Genomic DNA, 25335 nt, shown 5'->3' on the forward strand with positions numbered 1-25335 from the left:
CAAGGATTTTGCTAAAAGTACTCAAGAGTTCTGGGGGGCTCCTGTCAATAGTGATGTGAGGACCAGGGAAGGAGTTTTCTTGGACAGAGATCTCCAAGTTTTCTCTTCAGTCATTCATTTGGAGATATGGAGGCCAAAAGAAGGGCAGTGTTACTTAAATGTACAGCCTTAAAAACAGAAGTCTTGGATGGGTATGGTGGCACACACCTGTAATTCCAGGGGCTTGGGAGGCTAAGGCAGGAGGATTGGGAGTTCAAAGCCATCCTCAGCAACTTGGCCAGGCCCTAACAACTCAGAGAGACCCTGTCTCTAAATAAAAATATATAAAGAAGGTCTGAGGATGTGGCTCAGTGATTAAGTGCCCCTGGGTTCAATCCCTGGTAACAAAATAAAACAAAGAAAAACAAAACAGAAGACTTGGGTTCAAGGTCTGCCTCTCTCATTAATTAGTCTCATGCTTCTAGTCGTGTGATATTTCTGAGCATTAGTGTCCAGCTATAGAATGGTATTCAACCTCTCTGCCCTTCAGGTTATTTTGAAAACTTTGAAATGCATTATAATTTATATACCAAGTACTTTGTTTATTTATTTATTTATTTTGTTTCTGTTTTTGTTTTTCAGATAATGGCATATTTGGATGAAGATGAAGTGCATCTCTTAGAGACACACAAATACATTCTCTTTGATCTTTCTTCAATGTTTGCCTGAATTATTTAGAAATTAATTATAAAAGAAGCTAAACAGTGGGGCTGGAGATATAATTCAGTTGGTAGAGTGCTTGCCTTGCATGCACAAGACCCTGGGTTCAATTCCCTAGCACCAAAAACAAACAAACAAACAAAAGAAGCTAAACAAAGTTATTAGCTAAAACACCCCAAATTTTTGAGTCATATAAAACATGCTACATCTTCTTCACTCATTCCATTCCACCACTTAGTCTTAGATGTTTTGAACAGGGGATCTGAGTTATTAAAGACAGTTTCAAAGATGAAAGACCTAAACTTTATAGCAACGTCCCCTTTACTAATCTAAAATGTTTAAATTTTAGTCTATATTTGTTTCTGTAAGTCAGAAGAATATGTTGACCAACGCCACTGGTCAGTGGAAGGCTAAAATTGCTCGAAATTAACACTTGTTTGTACTTGCCAATTACCTTAACTTACTCTGTCAAGCCTACAGTTTTGGTGATTTGAATAAAATCTTATTTTATAAGTAAAATAAGATTGATTTTACTTGAGAAGTAAAATAAGGTGCATGTATGTAGTTCAAGTTTTTGTTATATTTTATTGCTCATCCCTAAAGTGAGAATTTCTTAGAATCATCTTGTGGCCAAATCCTATTTGGCTGCTGTCACTTTCTTCTCATTTCTTCTCTGGGCACAGTACCTCAGACTTTTAACTTGGCTTATGTTTTTTTTTTTTTTGTACTTAAGCGCCTATTCCAAATGGCAAGCTGAGTGCTGACTGGCCTGGAACTCGGACTCTTCTTGGCATTGTTTATGGTTTCTCTCTGCCTCCAATGGAAGCTCAGATTCACAGAAAGTCAAAGTATTCTGACATAGGAAGGGACGTCGATAAGTTGCCTGGCCTACAACCCTGCCTCAGCTTAGACTTTTCTCAGGCACAGTGTGGATAAAACTATGATGTATGTAAAAAATTAGCCAGACCTAGATCTAATTTTTGCTTCCCCAAAGACAAATACCTAGTTTCAAAAACCATGAAGAGTTGACTTGCCAGTTTCCTGGGCACTGGCAGAAGAGATGAGACTCTGGGTTCAGAGCCAAAGAGCTTTACAAAGGAAAAGCAGCAGCATAAGCCTCATGCTGGGGCTGGTTCTCCTTGCCCTCCCCCACCACCTCAAGATCCTTGGACCAACAGGGAGCAGTCCAGGTAGACACACACACACACACACACACACACACACACACACACACAGAGGTTTTGTCACACAGGGGAAGATTCCTGAGCTTAAGAAACCTGACCTTTGCCTGGAAGGAGACATTATCTGCCAGAGCCTGCCCTCTGCTCCAGAAAGAAACCATATCTCTACCTTCCAAAAAGAAAGGAACAAGGGTTATCAGTGCTGCTGACCCTTGGTGTACTGAAACAGGAGAGAGCCATGGAAAATCATCTTCTAACACTTACAGAAGCTCAAATAAAGATCATCAAATACAGTACTATTGTTTGGCTCAATCCAAGGTAAATAGAGAAGATAAGCAAATCAGGTTCTACCCAATACAATGAACAACCTCCCTATCCTCATTTCTCTATGGCCCTATCCTGTTGTCTCACCATATACCTCTGGCTTTATGGAACTGCTTGTGGTTCTCTGAATTCAGCGTATTCTCCTACCTCTCCAACTTCAACTTGTGCAAGATTTAATTTAAATACCACCTCCTTTAAGCTGCCTTGCCTCACCCCACCCCCACCATTACACATTTCTATTCTGTGCTCCTCTAAGAACTTGTAAGAACTTGTAAGAGCTTTGAGCTAAAATCAGAAACTCAAAAAGTCACAAAATAACATGGACTCCGACCCTACTTGAAATGGCAGGAAGTCAAGCCACCCTCACCCTGCCTCCCAGTAGTGCTTCACCCTTCACCTGTCCTGCTAGGTGCCTGTGATTCCTCGGTATAACACTTGATGACAGCTCCTCCTTTTCAGCCCTGGCTTCCTGCAGAGCTGCCTGCAGTGGAATGCCCCAGTCAATCCCACTAATGCAACAATGACAGCGGGCCATACTGAGATATTTTCTCAAGTACCAGGGATGTCTGGAAAAGACCAGCTAGGCCTACCATTGTAGTTGCAGCCACAGAAAGCCAATGCCTCTTCCATAAGTCGCTCCTGCAATGTGTCCAAAGGGACAACCGAGCAGGAGCCAGAAGCCAAACTTCAATAGCCAGTCCACAACTGTTTAAGGCCTTCTGAACAAGAAGGACCTATGAGGGCTGGATTGTGACGATATGGAATGAAGTGGTGTGGGTGGGCAGGTCAAGTATACCTAGGTGTAAAACCCTTTCTCAAATCTGCACTTTTCTGTTATTCTAGAGTGATGGGTGGGTGAAGTGGTCCACTTCCTGTCCTAGAGGAAGAGCAGAGACCAGCAAATTTGCATGTTTCCTTTGGGGATTTTAATGAAAAAACTCTTTTGTATTATGCCCCCTTTGTATTGCAGGTCCCTCTTCCTCATCCATGCTGGCTGACTACCCCTGGAATTTATATTTCCTATGTTTTTACTACCTTCCAATAATTTCATCAAACTATTAACCCATTAATGGACTAATTCACTGATGAGGTCAGAGCCCTTGAGTCCACCGCACAACCAGCATCGCTGGTTTCATTCAAGAGGTTCGTAGCATAGAAGTTAACTAGTGAGATCAAAATAAACACACAGACTCAATTACCTTTTTGCCCCACCTCTGAACACTGCTGCATTGGGGACCAAGCCTTCAACACACGAGACTTTGTGGAACATTCCAGATCCAAACCATAGCATTCACAAATTCAGAAGGTCTTTTTACATCCTTCCTTTTTTCCCACCCACAGAATGGATATAAATTCCTCTTTACAACACTTGCTTATCAGCTCAGAGACAGGCACCAGTGAGCCAATTTTCAGTCCATAAATTTACATTCTATGTTTTCCTCCTTTGAAGCCTGGGATTGTTTTCCTTTGTCTTGTTACTTCTCTAAAAGGTATTGTTCTTTGTGGAAATACTATTTAAGGCAGTCTTCTAAGCCACTACCTTGAGTGACTTTTCTCCCATACAATGTGCACTAATAAACTTGCTTGCTTTTATTTTATTAATCTGTCTTCTGTTTCAGGAGTCCATCACACAAACTTAAGAGAGTTGAAGAAAATTTTATTTTCTACTTTTTACTCTTCTAGGTGACCAAATTTTTTCCTTAGGATTAAAAATAAATCTCTCTTTACTACCAATTGCTGAAATTTCCTAAAATATGCACTTTTGTAGCTCAAGGAAGATACAACTAGTCAGATATATATGATATGAATAACAATTTAATTGATTTGGCTTTTAAAAGGTTGCTGCTTTGTTTTGAAGTTCACTGAGAATATTATTCTGTGAAGGTTTTTTAAAGGTTGGGGTAGATATTTTATTTCAGATAGAATAATTTTTATTTTCTTCTATCAGCAGCATTGGGATATGTAATCATATTTGTAACCCCAAAATGCCTCTGTTGATAACTTGGGCATAGCTATAAAACATTCCTCCATCTTCTGCCTGTCTTTAGTTTTATTTTTAACCTCCAATTCTATTCCTTTCCTCATTTCCAGAAGTCCTAATTGGAAACAGCTTCTTCCTGCCTTGGCTAAAAGGCAAAATGTCTCCCTACCTCCCAGCATATGGTGACTTCCCTTACTGAAAGAAAAGGTTTTCACTCTAGCTCTTATCTTTTTTTTTTTTTTTTTAGTAATAATCAGATGAAATTATATCATTCTTGTAAGAAGAAATTAATACCTGTTCTTTCATTATCATGCACTTTGCTGCTTGCTCTTTCTCTTGCTCACTCCTATCATAATCCTTACCTCTGTCACATGTTTCCTTCCCCTCTTTGTTCCAGTCCATGTACAAAATTCGAAGACAAAGCTGGACTCAGTGGCACATGCCTGAAAGCCCAGTGACTCAGGGGCCTGAAGCAGGAAGATCCTGGTTCAAAGCCAGTCACAGAAACTTAATGAGACTTTGTCTCAAAATATATATATAAAAAAGGGTGGGGATGTGGCTCAGTGATTAAGTGCCCCTGGGTTCAATCCCCAGTACAAAAAAAGAGGTGAAAACAAAAAAGGTTTACAACCTCTCAGGGTGCAAAACATACACAAGACAATTATACTAAAAAGGAATATAAACTGAGTGTGGGGGTGCACACCTGTAATTCCAGTTAATCTGAAGGTTGAAGCAGGAGGATGGCTGGCTCAGCTTGGTGAGACCCTCTGCCACACGACCAGCCCAAGCTTCATAAAAGAAGGTTTGATGCATAAGAAATTGCTAGTGAGTTTTAAATTAAAGAGACAGACTCTCATTTACCTTTAAACCCTAGCTCTGAGATGGCTTCTCCTAGCTCCCGCCTCCAGCCACCTAATGCGGTGGCAAGGTTTGCAGAAGAGAAGAAGAGAAGAGAAGAGAAGAGAGAAGAGAAGAGAAGAGAAGAGAAGAGAGAGAGAGAGAGAGAGAGAGAGAGAGAGAGAGAGAGAGAGAGAGAGAATGCCAGGGAGTGAGCTTTTATTGGGGAACAAAGAATTCAAGGGAAAATCTCATCCAATGAAGGTCAGGGCCGGCGATTGGGTCTTCAGGTCAGTGGCCAGGCACGCCTCTGCATGGACAAGCCCTCGGACCTGGGAAAGGGTGTGGGATGGCTTTAACACCACTGTGTCCAAGCGCCTCTCACCCAGCCAGGGAGGTAACTCAAATCACGTGTGAGGATGGCCTCCCACAAGACCCTATCTCCAAAAAATAAAAAGGGGGCTGAGAATGTCCAGCACTTGCTCAGGATGCAGGAGAATCTGGGTTCAATCCCCAGTACTGAAAAAAATAAAGGAATGTTTCATTAGACTGGTTGACAGCACTCTGATCTCCATTATTGTGGCATTTCTCACATTGCTTTGAAATGACTTGTCCATTTGGCTACCTCTTTTATTAAAACATGAACTGAGAACAAGGAACATGTCTTATTCCTCTTTGTAACCTCTGGACATCATCTAGTGGGTCACTTATAGAAGGGCGCAATAACTTTATGGAATACATGAAATAAATATTATAAATAAGTTATAATAAGTAAATTTAAAAAATGACTAAACAACATGAAGGTGGGGATCATGCCTGGCTGGAGTGAGTGAATAAGATGCAGTAATTTATGTTGGACATTAAGATGAGAGTTTAACAGAAGAAATGTGGGCAGGAGGAGGTAGGAAACAGGAAAAAGAAATAGAGTTGGAAGAGCTCTGAAGTCTGGTTTTACTATAAGCTCCTGTTAAATGTAGAAATTTTGTGTATATTAATGCTGATGGATAGTTACATACCTCATTGCTATCATTTGAATCTTTTTTTTTTTTTTTTTTTTTTTGGTACCGGGTGTTGGGAAAAAGTATAACGGCAGCCGCACCCCAGAAAAAAACCCAACATGGCGCCTCAGGAGTTTCTCTTCCTGCTTTCCCCTTTTCCACTAGCGCGAAAAGTTCCCACGGGTGTGAACTCTGCCGCAGGCGCCAATATTTCAAATCTCGCTGGCGGGGAACCTTAGCCCCAATAGGAACTAATTCCATGGGCTCCGGAACTGATATCTGGAAGAACTTGCCAATAAACTGGTGGCCCGCCATTTATCTAAGCCCTGTCATCTCTCTTTAGATCTATATAAGCCCACAGCCTTTTGCAATAAAGTGGAACTTTCTCTGGTGAATTGTCTCGCGTGGCTGCTTCTTTCACTGGGGATTGAACCCAGGATTGAACTCAGGGGTGCTTAACCAGAGTCACATTTCCAATGCTTTTTCTTTTTTGAGACAAGGTCTTGCTAAGATACCTAGGACCTTGCTAAGTTGCTGAGGCTGGCTTTGAACTTGGGATCCTCCTGGCTCAGCCTCCCAAGCTGTTGGGATTACAGGTGTACATCACCATGTTTGGATCTTAAATGTCGTCCCAAAGTCTATGTGCTGGAGACTCAGTACCCAGCCTTTGCTGCTAGCAAGAGGTAGCAGAAACTTTAAGAAGCAGGATGTAGTGGGAGATGTTGGGATCATGTCCTCAAAGAGGTGTGTCCTTGAAGGGGACTGTGGGAACCCAGTCTCTTCCTCTCTTGCTGTCTTTCAAGTCCCAGACATAAGATGTGTGACTTTGTTCCATTACATTTAGTCACCATGATGTGCTGCCTTGCTACAGGCCCCAAAACAATGAGACAAACTAACTATGGACTGAAACCTCTGAAACTGTGAACCAAAATACTCTCTTCATAAGTTTATCATCTCAGGTGTCTTGTTAGAATAATGGGAGGTTGATTAACACACTCATAAAATACCCTATTCTGTTTCTTAGCTACTCTGCTTTAGTTTGGACAATCTGCCCTAGCATTAGTTTTGATTTCTCTGAAAATGAATTTACCTCAAAATATCTACTAAAGATTCCTTACATGAAATTATTTTGCCTTTTAGGAAGTTGATTTTTTTTCTATGACAAGTACTTTTTCTAGCATTTGATGCTTAGCAAAATTGAATACCCAATTTTAGTATAAATCATAGGAGTAAATTTGTATTTTTAAATAGTGGTTTCACAATTTATTTTAAAGATGGCTTCACATCTTGTCCATTCCTGGGCCTGGCAGAATGGCTCCCACAAAGAAGGGTAACGAGAAGGGCCTTTTTGCCATCAATGAGGCAGTGACCTGAGAATACACCATCAATATTCACAAGTGCATTCATGGAATAGACTCAAAATTGTGCCTCTTGGGCACTCACAATCTGAAAATGTATTATGAAGAAGATGGAGACTCCAGATATGTGCTTTGATATCAGGCTCAACAAAGCTGTCCGAGCCAAAGGAATGGGGAATGTCCCATACCATATCCATATGCTGTTATCTAGAGAGGAAATGAGGATGAAGATTCACCACACAAGTTCTATATACTCTTGTAACTTATGTCTCTGCTAACACTTTCAAAAATCTGCAGATAGTCAATGTGGATGAGAACAAACCACTGACTGGCAAATAAATTTATAAAACTGCCCCCAAATAAAATGAAATGCACCATCTTAACCATTTTGAAGTATACATTTCAGGGGCATTGGGTACACTCACTGTTGTTATGAACATTACCACCTACCTATCTACAGGATTGTTTTTACAGTTAAGATGTGTGTGTGTGTGTATGGTGCTGGGGACAGAACTTAGGGCCTTGTGCATGCAAGCAGGAACTCTACCAATTGAGCTATATCCCCAGCCCCTACAGTTTTTTAAAATGTAAAAGCAAAATATTATTTCACACCAAAAAGGGCAGATACATTTTTAAGAAAGTCATTTACATTTTAAATATGACAAAATTCAGATTGGAACTTTAAATTATTTTATTAACGCAACTTTTGTGCCAAGGGGCACAAGTTTTAGGCTTGCTATTTAATAGTGACTATCAAACAGAGACCTTGGAAGTCAAAATCTAATATCACTGTGAAACCTTATACATTTTGCTCTTAAGGAGAAATAATTCAAAGTACTAAGTATTACAAACTCAGGAAAGATATTTCTGATGGTACAAAAAAACAGACTTTCCTTTCACTTGTTCAGTTCTATTGAAGCAAAACAAGTAGCGAGGGATCAAACCCATTCCCTCCTCATGTTGGTGCTGATGTCTTCCTACCTGTGGGAGAACCCCTTCCTAGAAGTGATGGTTTGGGTTCAGAAGGTAGTTCTATTTAGTGGGGCAAGGTAAAGTACAGCAATAGGATTTACCCAATTTTCTGCTAGCACTTGGCTAACTGAAAAGGAGCACAAGGCTGGAATCAGAACCAGGGTTTCAGGACGCAAGTCAAGTTATCCTTAAAAGAGAAATATTCCTCTAGAATTTACATCTGTATCCTGTGGAATGGTTTCTTCAGTTCCCCTTTTTTTGTGTGCTGGGGATTGAACCCAGGGGCACTTAGCCGCTACTGAGCCACATCCCCAGCTCTTTTGATATTTTACTTTGAGACAGAGTCTTGCTAAGTTGCTTGGGGCTTTGCTAAGTTTCTAAGACTGGCTTTGAACTTGTGATCTTCCTGAGCCGCTGGGATTACAGGCATGTGCCTCTGCACCCAGCCTCAGTTCAGATTCTTAATCTGTACATTTCTTTTTCTCAAATGTTGTCCCCTGAAGATGATTTGATTATGCAATGAATGGTTTTGAAGCTATTTCTGGAGCAGGTGTTGAAGCTTGGGAAAGAGTTTCAATGCATTCTGCGTTGTTACTTCTACCACTTCTTCCACTGAGATCCCCTTCACTTGGGCAATATATTCAGCTGAAATAGAAACGTTGCAGGGCTCATTCCGTACCTGAAACAAAAAAACAGGCACTAATTTAAACATAATTCAAGGGAAGCAGGTCCTTGGAAACTGTAGATAAAACAGAAAAAAAAATGAGTTGGTGAAAAACAACTGATAAGTTCTTCAACAGATAAATGGATAAAGAAAATGTGGTATATATACACAATGGAATATTACCCAGCCATTTGCTGGTAAATGGATGGAAATGGAGACTATCATGGTAAGTGAAATAAGCCAATCCCCGCAAAGCAAAGGTTGAATGTTCCCCTTATATGCTGATACTAACACACAAAAAAGGAGTAGGGGAGGGAAGAATAGAAGCTCAGTGGATTAGACTAAGGGGAATGAAGGGAAGAGATGGGGGGATGGGAATAGGAAAGACAGTACAATGAATCCCACATAACTTTCCTATGTTCATATGAATACTTGACCAGAGTAACTCCACATTGTGTACAACCACAAGAATGGGAACCTAATTAGAATAAGTTCCAACCCTTGTATAATGTCAAAATATACTCTGTCACATATACCTAAAAAGAACAAATAAAAAACAACTGATAAAATCTTTTTTTCTGATAAGATCATCTTGTTTTTTTCCTTTAAATTGATTTACTTTTAAAAATTGTAGTTTTTTTTTTTAATAAGTTGATGAAGGCAGGAGAAAAGGTACCTCTGCAATATTGATTCTAAGTCTATGCTCCTTGGGGTATTAACAATTAAAGTCCCAGTTCCTAGCATATGAAGCAATATGTAGTAGTGAACACTTGGAGACTAGCTTGTCTGATGGATCAACTGTTCTTTAATTTGTTGCGTAAGTTGCTCCAAAAGGAGCTATTGCTTGGCCTCTTACCTCACAGGTTATATGACAGTTTGACTAAAAGAAAAACACCATCTATCTGGAAAGACCAGATAACCTATGTACTGGAATTTCACTGATTCCAAGATGCATTCCTCCTACCCCATCTTAACATCTCTGAAATGGATATATATATATATATTTTACTGACACTCAGTGGCATGTCTTAGTACAACACACAGTGTTTTTCTTTTCTTAACATATTGTATCTATAATCAGTAGCATTTAGATTTGATGAAATAAATAATTACTGTTGTTACTAATAAGCATCTACTCATGGTGATAATATTCAGAGGAATAAAATTAATTGTTAAAGTTAAAAAAAACCTTATTAATGTAGCCTAACAACACAATAAAAAATGTGCACAAAAATTTATGTTCAAGTATGTTATTCGCATTGTTTATAATACAATCTAAATGGTTAATATTATTTATTTATTTTGAGCCAGAAATTGAACTCAGGGGCATTTGACCACTGAGCCTCATCCCCATCCTTATTTTGTATTTTATTTAGAGACAGGGTCTCACTGAGTGGCTTAACACCTAGCTTTTGCTGAGGCTAGCTCTGAACTCAAAATCCTCCTGCCTCTGCCTCCCAAGCCACTGGGTTTATAGGCATGCACCACTGCACCCAGCCAATATTTACTTTTTTTAGAGAGAGAGAATGAATCTTTTTTTTTTTTTTTTTTATGTGGTGCTGAGAATCGAACTCAGGTCCCACCCATGCTGAGTGCTCTACCACTGAGCCACAATCCCAGCCCAAATATTTACTTTTTTAAAAAAATTAATTTTTTTTAAGAGAGAGAGAGAGAGAGAGAGAGAGAGAGAATTTTTTAATATTTTTTTTTTTTTTTAGTTTTCGGCGGACACAACATCTTTATTTGTATGTGGTGCTGAGGATCAAATCTGGGCCGCACGCATGTCAGGCACGCCGCTACCGCTTGAGCCACATCCCCAGCCCAAAATTAAATTATTTATTTATTCTAATTTGTTATACATGATGGCAGAATGCAATTCATTTTATATTACACATATAGAGCACAATTTTTCAAGTAACTGATTGCATATTTACTTTTAACACTGGAATATTATATAGTTGTTAAACATGAGGTGGAAAGTATATTTGTTAATATATGCAGAAGTGCACACATAAAAGGAAATTATGAAATAATACATTCAGGCTAATCCTATTTTTATGAAATATATGTATATACATACATGGATATAAAAAGTCTGGAAGGACAGAGAACTTACATTTATGTAGTGCTTTTTTTTTTTTTATAGATGACTCTCTTCTAAACTTTTCATGAAATATTTCATTTAATCCTCAAAATAACTCCATGCAGTAGGTAGGATTACTAGTAGTACCTCTAATTTTAGTAGGTAAAAAAACATCCTACACAGATAGCAAGAAGGCCAGCTGAGATTAAACCCAAGCAATCTGACTTTAGCCTGTAACAATTATAATGTGGCAGATAGTTTTATATTCTTGTTCATGATCTTCCCTATTTCTAACTTTCCAGAATAAACATTTAGGGCTGGGGATGTAGTTCAGTGGTAGAGCCCTGGCTAGTGAGGCTGTGGGTTTGATACCCAGCACCACCAAACACACACACACACACACACATACACACACACACACACACACACACACACATCTATATACATACACACAAAAAATGTTTATTGAATACCTACTTAGTACAAGGCACTATGCCACAAACTCAGTTTTTGTTAAATCATCTAAATACAAATAAAAAAACTGAGTTATAACAGCATTCAAAATTTATTCTTGTATAGGAGAAAAATGCTAGATCCTTTTCTTTCATTTAACATGTCAGGACAGTAATTCTATACTATTCTGACCTATACTCAAATAGAAAAAAGAAGTTATGATCCTCTACTTTCTCATTCCTGGCTTTTATACTCTGATAAAAAATGATTTACAAAAATGTAGTTAATTAGCCAGGTATGGTGGTGCACGACTATAATCCTACTGGCTTGGGAAGCTGAGACAGGAGGATCACAAGTTCAAAGCCAGTCTCAACAAAAGTGAGGTGCTAAGCAACTCAGTGAGACCCTGTCTCTAAATAAAATACAAAATTGGGCTGGGGATGTGTCTCGGTGGCCATGTGCCCCTGAGTGAAATCCCCAGTACCCTCTCCACTAAGAATGTAGTTAATTGGATATTAATTAGTATAATTCACATCGAAATCACAAATAATCATCATTTGTTAATAATCACATAATGATTTCTGCTGCTTCTAGACCTCCAAATTTTGAGGGACAGTTCTCTGAATTTGGGATGTGTAGAGACACAGATCTAATGGACATCACAAGCACTTATCAAATTGTACATTATGAGGTAACTGTAACAGACACTATTTAAAGCAAATAAAAAGCAGATGCTATGACTTCCTTTCAGAAAATTATATATAATTTGGCTATATAATAAATATATAGCCAATATAGCAATATGAAAGTATGAAATTTAAAAGGTGATTCTTTGTGGTCTACAATAACAAAAAGAGATACTATAGCAAAGGTCAGATACACAAATCTATGATTCTATCAATACTTGTAATGAAAGAAATACATAATAACAAGCTAATTAAAAGGAGAAAAATGAATATTTATTGATCACCTACAATATACCAGCTACTGTTAGGTGCTTTCACGTACCTTCATGTAGTCCTTACCATAATCCTTAAAGTATAGTATTATTTTGCCCACATATTATAAATGAAAGAAAAAAAAACAGTTTCAGAGAGATTAAAAAGCTTACCCAAAGTTATCTAGTCAGCAACAGAAACAAAATTTGAATCAAATCTTTCTGGTTCTAGACACTGTGTAAATTAGGGCATGCTCCCTAACAAATTACATTCTATGTAGCACAACAGCTGTATTTAGAAAAAAACTCAATACACGGCTGGGGAATTGATCAGTGATAGAGCATTTGCCTAGCATGTGTGAGGCACTGGGTTTGATTCTCAGCACCACATATAAATAAACAAAATAAAGGTTCATTGACAACTAAAAATAATTTTAAAAAACTCAATGTAAACAATCAACCTAGCATTAGGATTCCACTGTATTTACACTATGCCGAAAAACATAGTTAAACTGAAACAGCTAACATGAAAGATACAACCTAAATAATATTCAAATTGAAAAATCATTTACCTGTTTTTCTGGTCCTAGCACAGGTGAATCTGTTTCTAAGCAGATCGAAGTTAAAGGCAACTGTTTCACAAGTTTCTGCTTCTTAGAGAAAAGAGAAAGCCAATAAATTAAAACATGAAAAAATACAGATAAAATATTAAACCCGCATGCATCATTCCAGAAGAAACTAAAATTCAGGTTTTAATAGTAAATTGATAAATACTACCTGGATGACTACTATGTTCACATCATTCCACTATTAACAGTTATTGTTAAAATATTAACACTCATTGACAAACTTATTCAAAGCTTCCGGGGAACTAAGCTTCTAGTTATAACCATAGCAAAAATGAAGTAAGTCCATCAAGAAATTCAAATATCTTTTTTTTTTTTTTTTTTAGAGAGAGAGAGAGAGAGAGAGAAAACTTTTTTAATATTTATTTTTTAGTTTTCGGCAGACACAACATCTTTGTTTGTATGTGGTGCTGAGGATTGAACCCGGGCTGCACGCATGCCAGGCGAGCGCGCTACCGCTTGAGCCACATCCCCAGTCCCAAGAAATTCATATATCTGATATCACATATCTTCTGAAAGACCCAAAGAAGAGAATTCCGTCATTGGCCCACCACTGCCACATTCAGTGTTTCTTTCTATCTACCTTTAATTTTTTGAGGAACTACTAAACTGAGTTGGGTAGTAGAGCATCTCACTGTGCCTTTGATTGGCATTAACATAATGGAGAATAATGTTGAGCATGTTTATGCACTTATGGTCACTTGATGTCTTCTTGAGAAAAATATCTTTGTAAATCCTTTGCCAATTTTTAAAATCAAGTTTGTTTTTTTTTTAATTATTGAGCTGTAATGGTATGTTACATATTCTACCTGAACTTTTATCAGATACATGACTTGCAGATATTTTTTCTCTTTATGTGGGTTGTCTTTCCACTTTATTGACAGTATGCTTTGAAGTATATGTCTCTTTTTTTTAATTGCAGAAGTTGTGAATTTTGATAATGTCTAAATCTATATTTTTTCTTTGGTTGCTTATGTTTTTGTTGTTGTAGCTAGGGAAACCATTGCAAAACCAAGGTCAAAATATTTAGACCTATTTTCTTCTGAGGGTTTTATAAATTTTAGCTCTTATATTTTGGTCTGTAATATATTTTTAATATATATATATATATATATATGAGAGATATATTAACTTTTGAAATGTAACTAGAAAAGTATCATAAGTATGTTGTCAAAGCCTATATTTTAAAGTACATTTCACAAAGTATTGGATGATAATTTTTAATGAAAAAATTTACCTGTCCACTTCTTATGATAGAAGGTGGAATTGAGAAGAAGTACCCAGCTCTTACTCCTTCCATGGCTACAGATGGCCGGCCATCAAACGCATGCAGCAGTACCTTGTCAGCACCTTCCAAAATTAAAGATAAATTAGTGTTCCACTTTGTTTCCTTAAGAAAAGTTTTTCTCTTTAGTCAAATTAAACAACAGAGATTTGAAATTCTAAGTAAATCTTGGTTACTGCGATATAAAGGCAAGATTCTATGACTTCAGGGTAGATAAATACAACATTCAATAAATAGAATAAAAAATATTCTTGGGCTGGGGCTGTAGCTCAGTGGTAAAGCACTTGCTTTGCATGTGTGAGGCACTGGGTTCAATCCTCAGCACCACATAAAAATAAATAAAGATACTGTGTGTTCATTTACAACTAAATAAATATTAAAAATAAATTCTTTTTAAATAAAATTGAAACAATTTTAAAAGCAATTATTTAAACTGCCTATACCGTCAGATTTTTTTTCCAGAAGTCTTTGAATTGTCAAATTATTGCCCCTAATAGAAGATTTTTAGGCACATTTATTTTCCTAAAAAAATGCTAATAAAGAAGAAATGGAGAGCTAGATGACACACAAATTAAACAGTTAAGAGTTGGCTTCATAAAATCAACTCTAGTTCTTAAAGGACAGTTGCTTTGCTCAGTCAACATAAAAATCATGTTTTCAGGGGGCTGGGGTTGAGGCTCAGAGGCAGAGCACTTGCCTTGTACGTGAAGCAATGGGTTCGATCCTCAGGACCACATAAAAATAAATAAATAAAGGTATTGTGTCCATCTAGAACTAAAAATAAAAAAATTGTAAAAAATCCTGTTTTCAGTGATTTCAGAAGGGTTCAGTATTCATCACGGAGAAATACAATGTTTAATTGCAGGCAATTACATCTGCTTCATTAATTGACAGTGTTTTTTCAAATGGTATGTGTGACTATTTATGGGTTATGACAATAAATGGGCTATAAAATCAATTTTAGTAGGTGATAACCCACAAGCATGGGCTTGCATACACTTAAACTCAATGAGTACACATTGAGTGCTATGTAAATATATTTACATACAAATACACATGTATGTGCTGCTTATGAAAAATGTTAGCTTTATTTATGTGCATATGAGTCTCAAAATTAAGAAAATTTTTTACTGTGGATGGCATTTAAAAACAATAATGCTATAAGATGTTTTTACTTTAGTGACAACCGTGAAGATGACAGTGCATTTTATGTATGATGGCCACAATCAGTACAGTACCATTTTGTGAAGCAATAGACAGAAAACATACAAAACATTGATCCAAGATGATTGTTGTGTGATTGCCCTGCCTTGCCTTGTTTTCTTCTTTCATGTTACTCATGGTGATTTAGAAGCTGAAGTTGCTGCTGGGCGCAGTGGCGCATGTCTGTAATTCCAGCAGTGAGAAGCTGAGGCAGGAGAATTGAAAGTTCAAACCCAGCCTCAGCAACTCAATGAGGGCTTGTCTCTAAATAAAATATAAAAAAAGGGCTGGTGATGTGGCTTGGTGGTTAAGCCCCACTGGGTTCAATCCCTGGTACCAAAAGAAAAAAAAAAAAGAAACCAAACTGGAGCTACTGATTTTTAAAGTAAGGAATATAAATTGATTCAAGTTTTCATTTGCTCTATCCTGTCCTGTTAAATATATTGTGTGAAACCTTTGTAAAAAGTACCCTGACTTGCAAAATCACCTTAGTTGATTTCTATCTTTGCTCTTGCTTCATTCATTTCCCTTTAAGAAATCAAATCAAAATGTGGCTTGCTCTATGATATTATGAACTAGAAATGTCAAACTTGCAGATTAGACACATTTCTCTCAGGAATCTTAAATACCTTGTTCCTGCAAGAGGCTGATGGTAGGTCTTCCAGCTGAGCGTGAGTGAACATTTCTGTTTAATAACAACAAAATTCCTTTTAATACTTGGAAATCTGAAAGTATTATTTTTGTTCAATAATTCAGAGAAAAAGAGATGCAGAACTCCATTTCAGGAGGATTCTTTGTTCATTAATTAATTTGCTCTATAGCTATTAATACAGAAAGATAAGTAAACCTACAGAGGCAAATTTAGTCTTTTGGCTAATTGGACCTGTGTGATTAGAACTTGTCTTTGCTCTTCCTTCTGTTTATCAGTGTTAGCAAATCTGGGAGAGAAATCTAGTCCAACCTGTAACAGAAAAATAAAGGAAATTACATATTTATGGCTTAATAAATCCCCAAAGAGATTCTATAAATTAGTACTATGTGGTAGAAACATAACATAAGCCATATATGGAATTCACATTTTATAGTAGCCACATTAAAAATATTGAAAAAAACAAGTGAAATTAATTTTAATAACAAACTTTATTTTATTTAACCCAGTAGGTTAAAAATATCATTTTAACATGTACAAAAACCTGAACTTTTTATATTATTTTTCTGGGAGGGGGTACTGGACTTTGAAATTCAGTATGTGTTTTACACTTACAGCCCATTTCAATTTGGAGGACTCATATTTCAAATGTTCAACAGCTACATGTGGTTATCACACTGGACAGCATAGATTATAGATGACTGTTTCCTTTGACACTATATTGGCATGCATTATATTATCTATATTCTAAGTTTGAGTGTTATTCTTCTATCTTGAATAAGGAATGGACTTTATTAATAGGTGATGAAAATATTTTAGCATTATAAATAATTTAAATAAAACTGTTACAAACTATACCCTGTTTAAAGTTTGCTTTTAAATTACTTATGAAGAGATACACATACACTACTTTAACTAACCAAAGCAATGACCCACGTTTAAGCAAAAGAGAGAGAGAGAAAAAAAAAGCAAAGTATTTAGAAATGCTATTAGAATAGTTTCTCTTATTAATATAAGCCTATGGTTTTCTATTCTTTCATTCCCATGCTCTCTTGTTTACTGAGGAACTATCAACAAATTCAGCTGAATGTAGTGAACATAATTATTCAAGTCAGTTATAATCACCAATATGAAAATAAGGATTATTTTCACCTATCATATATCATTTGGAGGTCTAGATTAAAAGTTGTTTGATCAGCTAATGGGTCTTTACCTCTCCAATTGCCAACAACTGATCCTTATACTTCTCAATGATAGGCAAAGCTAAATCCAAATCCTGGGAGAACAAAAAGTAAATTTGTTAAAATGGAAGAAGGAAACTACTATTTCATGAGTACACATTGAGTGCTAGGCTCTATGCTATGCCGATACTTTACATACATTTAATGTATTTAACCAGTTAGTGAACTAAGAATAGTAACCCTTCTATAATTGTGAGTACTTCTACCTATAGTCTGAGTAGAAACTTATCCCATACGTATTCAGATTATAAAAATATGACTTTTCAACGAAGAGTCCCACTTAATCATTGCCCTCTGTTTACAGACATTTCCTGGCAGTTAGTTAGGAAGTATAATTTGGTAAAATTTTGGATTATTATAGCCAACTGAATCTTTTAAAGACATAAATCACGTCTTGTCACTCCACACTTTACATCCTTCATTACATGTAAACTAAAATCAAACAAGGTCTTTATGAGATATCTTGTCCAATTCTTCTGATTCTATCATTATCACTTTCTCTATCCCTTTAGCCATATCAGCCTTCTATTTCTTCAATCCCCAGTACCTCAAAAAAATATAAAGTAAAACTAAACAACAACAGCAAAACACCATCCAAATTCCTATCAAATAATCATTTTTAATTTTTTTTCAAAGCACTTAGTGCTTTGAAAGTTTTCTGGTTTATATAATTGATGATTGTCCCATCTAAAATCTAGCTTCCATGAGAGGGCTTTTATCCATTGTCAGGTCTCTAGTGCTCAGAGCAGGGGCTGGCACATAGTAGGTGCTCAGTAAACACTGGTTAACTAAATGAACACTTATGGTAATAGACCTCTATATAAATAGTAGAGATCCTTCGGAGTGCTGTACTGCTCTGGTTTCCAACATTTTGGATTGTGATTCTCTGGCAGTTTAGCTAATTGTATCATACTCAACAACTCAGGAGGACAAGAGGATAAGCATTTTTACCTGAAGTGAATTAAAAGCAATTTCTTTTTTTTTTTAAAGAGAGAGTGAGAGAGGAGAGAGAGAGAGAGAATTTTTAATATTTATTTTTTAGTTCTCGGCGGACACATCTTTGTTGGTATGTGGTGCTGAGGATCGAACCCGGGCCGCACGCATTCCAGGCGAGCCCGCTACCGCTTGAGCCACATCCCCAGCCCCATCAATTTCTTTTCTTTTCTTTTTTTTCTTTTTGGTACTCAGGGATTGAACTCACTGAGCCACATACCCAGCCTTTAAAATTGTTTATTTTTTATTTTGAGACAGGGTCTTGCTAAGTTGCTTTGCACCCTGCTAAATTGCAGAGGCTGGCTTTGAACTCACAACCCTCCTGCCTCAGCATCCAGAGATGCTGGGATAACAGGCAAGTGCCACCATGCCTGGCAAAGCAATTTTATTTTGAAATAAAATATTTGCTGTTATGGTTTGGATATAAGGTATCCCCAAAAGTTTCCTGTTAATGCAGGAGTATTTAAATGTGAAATGATTAGATTATGAGACCTAATCAGTCCATCCTGGCTGGAGAAATGGTTCACTGGGGGCATGCCCTGGAAGGGCTGTTCTACCTGCAGTCCCTTCCTCTTTCTCTCTTCACTTCCTGATCTCACTATGAGCTGAGCAGCTTTCCTGCACTGGGCCTTTCCCTATGATGTGCTGCCTCACCCAGAGCAATGAAGTTGGCCGTCTATGGATGAAAATCTCTGAAACTATGAACCCCCAATCAACTTTACTCCCTCTAAGTTGTTCTTGCTGGGTATTTTGGTCATAGTGGTGAAAAGCCATCTAAAACATATGCCAAATTCATTCACTTCTCTTTACCTGTACTACTATCACTCTGGTTCAACCCATCATTATTCTCACGTGGACTACTGCAATACCCTTCTAACTATCCTTTTTTCTTTTTTGCCCTCCTCAGAATTCATTCTTCATACCGTAGACAAAGGGATCTTTTTAAAATATAAATCACACCTTGTCACCATCTTTAATGTAGGAATATACTAAATAACTTTCATTAGTATAAAAGTCGATGGCCCTATAACTTATTCATAGGTACCAAAGGGTAATTACTTCTTTGAAATGATCTATCACCTCCATTATATAATAAAAAAACTCAAAAAATTGTGCATCTTCATGATGCTGAGTCAGGAGACAAGCATGAAATATAACACATGTTGAATACTGTGAGTCATGAGACCTTGTGGATAGGATGTTTTTAGAGAGAGTGTAATATCAATGCAATTTAATAGCTTAAGAGCAATTCTGAAGAGATGCTTTCATGTTCAGAGAACCCACCTATTCACATTATACCTGTGAATCTTTGTATCTTTCTTTTTCTACATATATCCTATCACTTTTTTTTCCAAAGAAATATGATTACAGGACAAAAAATGTGGAATAAAGTAATTTATAATTCTATCAAATCATCATAATTATTATCATTTCTGGGTTTTTCTTTCCAGTCTTTTCCTTGTGGAATATATTTTTATTATTATTATTTTTGGGGGGTACTGGGGATTGAACTCAGGGGCATTCAACCACTGAGCCACATCCCCAGCCCTATTTTTGTATTTTATTTAGAGATAGGGTCTCACTGAGTTGCTTAGCGCCTCGCTTTTTGCTGAGGCTGGCTTTGAACTTGAAATCCTCCTGCCTCAGCCTCCCAAGCTGCTGGGATTACAGGTGTGCACTATGGTGCCCGGCTTGGAATATGTTTTTACATGAATATTACTAATAGTCAATAAACTATTTGGTATTGTTTTTCTCCTTATTATAGTAAACATTTTTCATGTGCTACAATAACTTCATAATTCTCATTTTCTATAACTGAATTATAATTAACATTCTACAAGTCAGTTAATGATTCCTTTATTTCTGAACCTTGTGGCTGTTTCTATTTTTCTCTACTATAAATAATGTCATAACAAATTTTTTTGTGAAAAAATGGATTACTTTCTTAGAATATAAATTAGAAAGAGGAGGATAACTGGGTCAAAGTTATTATCAGGAGCTGGGGTAGAGCTTAGTGGTAGAGCTCTTGCCTAGCATGTGTGAAGCACTGGGTTTGATCCTCAGTACCACATAGAAATAAATGAATAAAATAAAGGTATTGTGTCCATCTACAACTAAAAAAAAATTTTTAAAGTTATTATCATTTTTATGGGTCTTGTTTTATATGACTATTACCTTTAATGTAACACTTCTTTGGTCTTCTGGTGAAAGTTCTTGAACTGGGTGAACACCCAAGCATGGCAGAATGAACCCGCTGTATCTAAAAATGTAGAATAAATTAAGAACACAGGAATATAGAGTAGGCAACTACAGTGTCAATCTAAAGTAGAAAAGAATCTTAATTTTAGGACTATGCTAATATGCTTTTTCCTCCCATTCTCTTTAAAAATAAATATTTGATGTTATATAATTGATATAAGTGTCCTTAATAGCAATTCTTTAAAATTTTAATTAGAAGGAGTACCTTTCTGAAAGTTGCATAATCTTTTCAAATTCTCCTGAATGTTCAGCAACTGCTACAAGGGCCATAACATTGGCCTGAAAAAAAAAATAGAATAGTTAAGAGTCCCAAACAATACACATCACACATTTAATTCAAATTTTAAATTTAGTTATTTTTATTTACTCTGGCTTTTATTATTAATATAATAATAATGGCTAACACTGAGTACTTACTGTTTCAGGCCCCAGGCTCAGTTAATATAAATATTATCTCCCTTAATATACACAGACCTAGGAGGTATGTATTGTTATAATCCACTGTATAGATCAGTAGACAGAGTTTTGAATACAGTCAAATAGCTTAAATAGGTCATTAGGCCTGTGGGATTCTAAAGCGCACCCACCTAATTAGGCTGTATGTAAAAAGACATTGGCAATCATTTCTAATTCTATTACTCTCCCCCAGCCCCCAGCCCTTCCCCCCCAAGTAATAAGGATCCAACCCAGAGCCTTGGGCATGTTAGGCAAGTGCTCTACCACTGAGTTGCATCCCTAGCCCTTTTTCTAAATTCAGTTTTAAGGCAGGGTCTGACTAAGTAGCCCAGGCTGTCCTCAAACTCATGATCCTCCTGCCTCAGCTTCCTGAGTAGTTGGGATCACAGGCATGAGCCACCACACCCAGACTCTACCACTTTCTGATTAGACCGCGGAAATAAAAATGTTTCAGAAAACTTTTATAATATATCCCCAATCTCTAGAATAATGTGAATTTAAGAACTTACAGATGGACCATTCTGTTATACAAGACTAGTAAGAATGGTGGTTTCAGGAATATGTTTTGAATTCAGACTAACCTGTCTCTATCACTTCACTAGCATGTGTATTTGAACTAGAGTTACTAATTTCTCAGCCTTAACTGTGTCATCTATCAAATGGGAAATGGTTGGCTACAAAATAGTACTTCCTCAGAAGGTTATAAAACATTAAGTGAGATAAAATTCAGAAAGGGCTTAGCTTGGTTCCTGGCATAGAGTAAGCATTTGTACAAATGCCACTTATTAACTTCTGAAACAACATCAACATAGTATATCTAAACTTCAAACTGTTTCAGCTTGAAATTAGTCACAGTTTGAGATTAGCAGGAAAGACAAAGAAGAACAAGGGAGACAATTATAAGTACTGACTTACCTTCTTGGCTTTTTCCAACACATCGTCCAGATCCTAAAATAAGCATAGATTATCACAATTAGATGAATATGTAATGACTCCTTGGCTGTGTATATTGACGAAATTGAGGAACCATAAAGAATGACAATGTTAGCAAGGAACAGGATGGTGGAAAGTGAGGAGCCTACACTGACCCACCTCCTGTTACTCTCAAGTCTGGCTTCTTTTGTCACTGCACTAAAAAAGAAATTGCTATTGTCAAACATCAAGGATATTTCTCTGTTCTCTTCTTACTCTACCTCTCAGCGGCACTAGGAACCCCTCATTTGTATACTTTTTCCTTCTTGAAAGAGTTTCCACTCTTGCTTTGTACAACCATCATATTCTCGCCGGCAGCTACTTGTTAGTTTCATGACTGGCTTCCCTCCTTCTCTTGACTTCTCCCTCTGCTCTTCCTTCTGCACTTGCATTAAGGGATCTCATCTGTTTTCAGTTTTAAGTATCATTCTATTGGGGCTGAGGTTTTAGCTCAGTAGTAGAGCACCTGCCTAGCAGGTGTGAGGCACTGTGTTCGATCCTCAGCACCATATAAATAAATAAAATAAAGGTGTTATGTCTATCTGTAACTTAAAAAAATTAAAAGATCATTTTGTTGAATCTCCAATCTCTCCTGAACCCATGATTCATATTTAAAAATGACTATATGACCGTTCCACTTGGACGGATCAAGCTTTCCAACCTGTTCCCAATATAAATCTTTCTTTTCTTCCCACAAACCAATTTCTTTTGCTTACCTCCCCACCACATCCTAGTAAGCAGCTCCACAATTCTCCCTACAGTATAAGCTACAAATATGAGTCTACTTTGATTTTTCCCTTTCCCTTCCTCTCCAAATCCAATTCCTTAGCAAGTATAATAGAGTCTATCTCTAAAATATTTCTTGAATACATCTACTCCTTTCAGACTCCTCCACTATCATTATAGTACTGTTACCAAAAGCTCAGTCCTTGTCTCTGACATCAATCCAATAACGAGGGCATAGTTTTGGCAATATGTAAATCAATGGAAGTGTAACTGATGTGATTCTGCAATCTGTATAAGGGGTAAAAATGGGAGTTCATAACCCACTTGAATCAAAGTGTGAAATATGATATATCAAGAACTATGTAATGTTTTGAACAACCAATAAAAAAAAAAAAGAAAGGAAAACAAAGTTTCATTGCTTTGCTAGCAAAGGAGAAAACATGAGGGATTCCTGTCACAGAGGCTGTGATTCTGCTCATCAGGGGGAATGGGGGAGGGCGGTTTATTTATTTATTTATACTTCTAATAAACTAGAAAAATACTTTGATTAAGTAAAACAACAATATACCATGAAAAAGCCACTCTCATTATCTGGAATACTAAAACCCTTATATAACATTACATATTTTAATATAAAACAGTAGAAACTCATCAGAAACCTCAAAATATTCAAAAACCAATGTTAAGTACTCAGAAAAAGCTCCAGAATCCGAAATCTCATACTCTATACATCCCAGTGTTACCCTAAATTGTGATTAGCTACCCATACGCTGTGTCATAATTGACCTTTTCAAAATTTACAGACAAGTCAGTGCATCTATTTTAAAAGATTACCCTTTACAGTTAAGAACTTTACATTAACTTTTATATTCTACTCAGCAAGATTTCTGGAATAGGGGAGTTTTAAAGAGGTGATTCAGGGGGCTGGGGCTGTAGCTCAGTGGCAGACCGCTTGCCTAGCACATGTGAAGCATTGGATTGATCCTCAGCAGCACCACATAAAAATATATTAATAATTTTTTTTTTAAAAAAGGTGATTCAAAGGCTAAGTTCCTGTAGTTTTCTGTCCAGAGTTGTAATTCATTTGTTTATTTGTGAGCTAGTCATCTCTTAAAATCCCCCAAGTCTGAATAATTTCTATTCTATTCCTGTTCTGAGTGTGTGCTCAAGGCCAGATAACTGCCTAGGATGGGAAAGCAAGATAATCCTGTTTGCCCTAAAATTAGGGAGGGGGAAATTCCAGAGAGAAAGGGAGGGAGAGAGGAAGTGAAAGAAAACATGTCCATTTTAAAATAAGCCCTCAGTGGCAGAACAGCAAGGGCTATATTCAAAGCACAAAGTGGATCATTGTTACAGTACTAAGCATCATTTCTTGTCTGATTATGTAAAAGTCTCTTAACTGGTCTACCTTCTATTCTACCTCCATCTATTTGCCACAGCAGCAAAATGATCTTCAAGTGGCTATTTGATCTGGTCAGCCTTATTAACTCCCCAGACCCACTTTTAATGGAACTGAATTGTGCATCTAATGCAATTCAAATTCCTTACTGACTTACCTTACCCATCTCCTACAAAATTCTTCAGTCTAGCTTCATTCCTTCCTCTCCGTAGCTCATTAGGCTCATCCAGCCTTTTGGTAAATGGAATGCGCTAAATTTTATCCTGGGGACCTGCAACCTGCCTGCTCCACTAAACCACCTTGCCTTGGCTGGCTTTTTTATATTCCCAGCCATAAGCCTCACCTCCTAACAAGTTTGCTCCCTGAAAGAGACACCCACTCTTCCTTCTCTGTTAGCAGTCTCTTGTTTCCAACGTAGCAGGCAAAACACTTTATAAACTGGTTTTGTGAGTGTGAGTGTTATTCTTTTAGTTTGCCTCTCTGCTTCATTAGAACTGGAGCATGCGATGTGTCAGATGGCGGGGGGGGGGGGGGGGGGCGGTTAGAGAATATGGGATAAGCAGCCCGGTCCAGGGAAGGTAAGAAAAAGGACTTCAAGAACCAGAAACAGCAAACACAAGCTTTGTGGAGAGTCTACTGTAATCCAGGGTCAGAAAAAAAAAAAAAATCAATATGACTGGGGTGAAGCAGGAAATCGGGCAGGTCTCAAAGGGACACGGGCAAGGCCTGGGATTTGCGGGCTTCACTCCAACGGGGAAGAGAAAGATAATCTGCGGGGAAAAGACGAGAACCTCCCCACTTTCCCGAGTCCCGCCTCGTTCTCACATACGCTATCAAAGTCCGAAGCGGACAGGTGGCAGTGACAATCCACCAGCCCCTTGCCAACCGCGCCCATCGTCCCTTCTGCAGCCGCCACTTCTCTAAACACGCATTGCGAAGCAAAAGCCGGAACGCTTAGGCTGCGTCCCCTCGAGTTTCAGGCGGGACGTGTGCTCCTTCCACTAGCTGGAACTCGGACTTCCGGTCCCAGGGTCCCCGC

The 25335-nt window shown here is 37.3% G+C and overlaps 1 protein-coding gene across 5 annotated transcripts; it reads right to left on the reverse strand.

Moving 5' to 3' along the window:
* Window positions 1-8798: 8798 nt before the first annotated feature.
* On the reverse strand, window positions 8799-25239 carry Tatdn3 (TatD DNase domain containing 3). Of its 5 annotated transcripts, none has more exons than XM_026387444.2 (10): window positions 25126-25239; window positions 22115-22147; window positions 20949-21022; window positions 20660-20744; window positions 17464-17526; window positions 16453-16562; window positions 16231-16286; window positions 14351-14463; window positions 13060-13137; window positions 8799-9029 (listed from the first exon to the last, which is right to left on the reverse strand). In XM_026387444.2, the coding sequence occupies exons 1-10, from the start codon at window positions 25189-25191 to the stop codon at window positions 8886-8888; spliced, it is 822 nt and encodes a 273-aa protein (XP_026243229.1). In that variant the 5' UTR covers window positions 25192-25239; the 3' UTR covers window positions 8799-8885. The 5 variants fall into 5 exon arrangements, with proteins under 5 accessions (XP_026243229.1, XP_026243228.1, XP_077658568.1 ...); XM_026387443.2 differs by having other exon boundaries at window positions 13060-13140; XM_077802442.1 differs by having other exon boundaries at window positions 13060-13140; window positions 25122-25196.
* Window positions 25240-25335: the final 96 nt, after the last annotated feature.

The sequence above is a fragment of the Urocitellus parryii genome, chromosome 9, assembly GCF_045843805.1.
Source record: "Urocitellus parryii isolate mUroPar1 chromosome 9, mUroPar1.hap1, whole genome shotgun sequence".
Classification (NCBI taxonomy): Eukaryota; Metazoa; Chordata; class Mammalia; order Rodentia; family Sciuridae; genus Urocitellus; species Urocitellus parryii.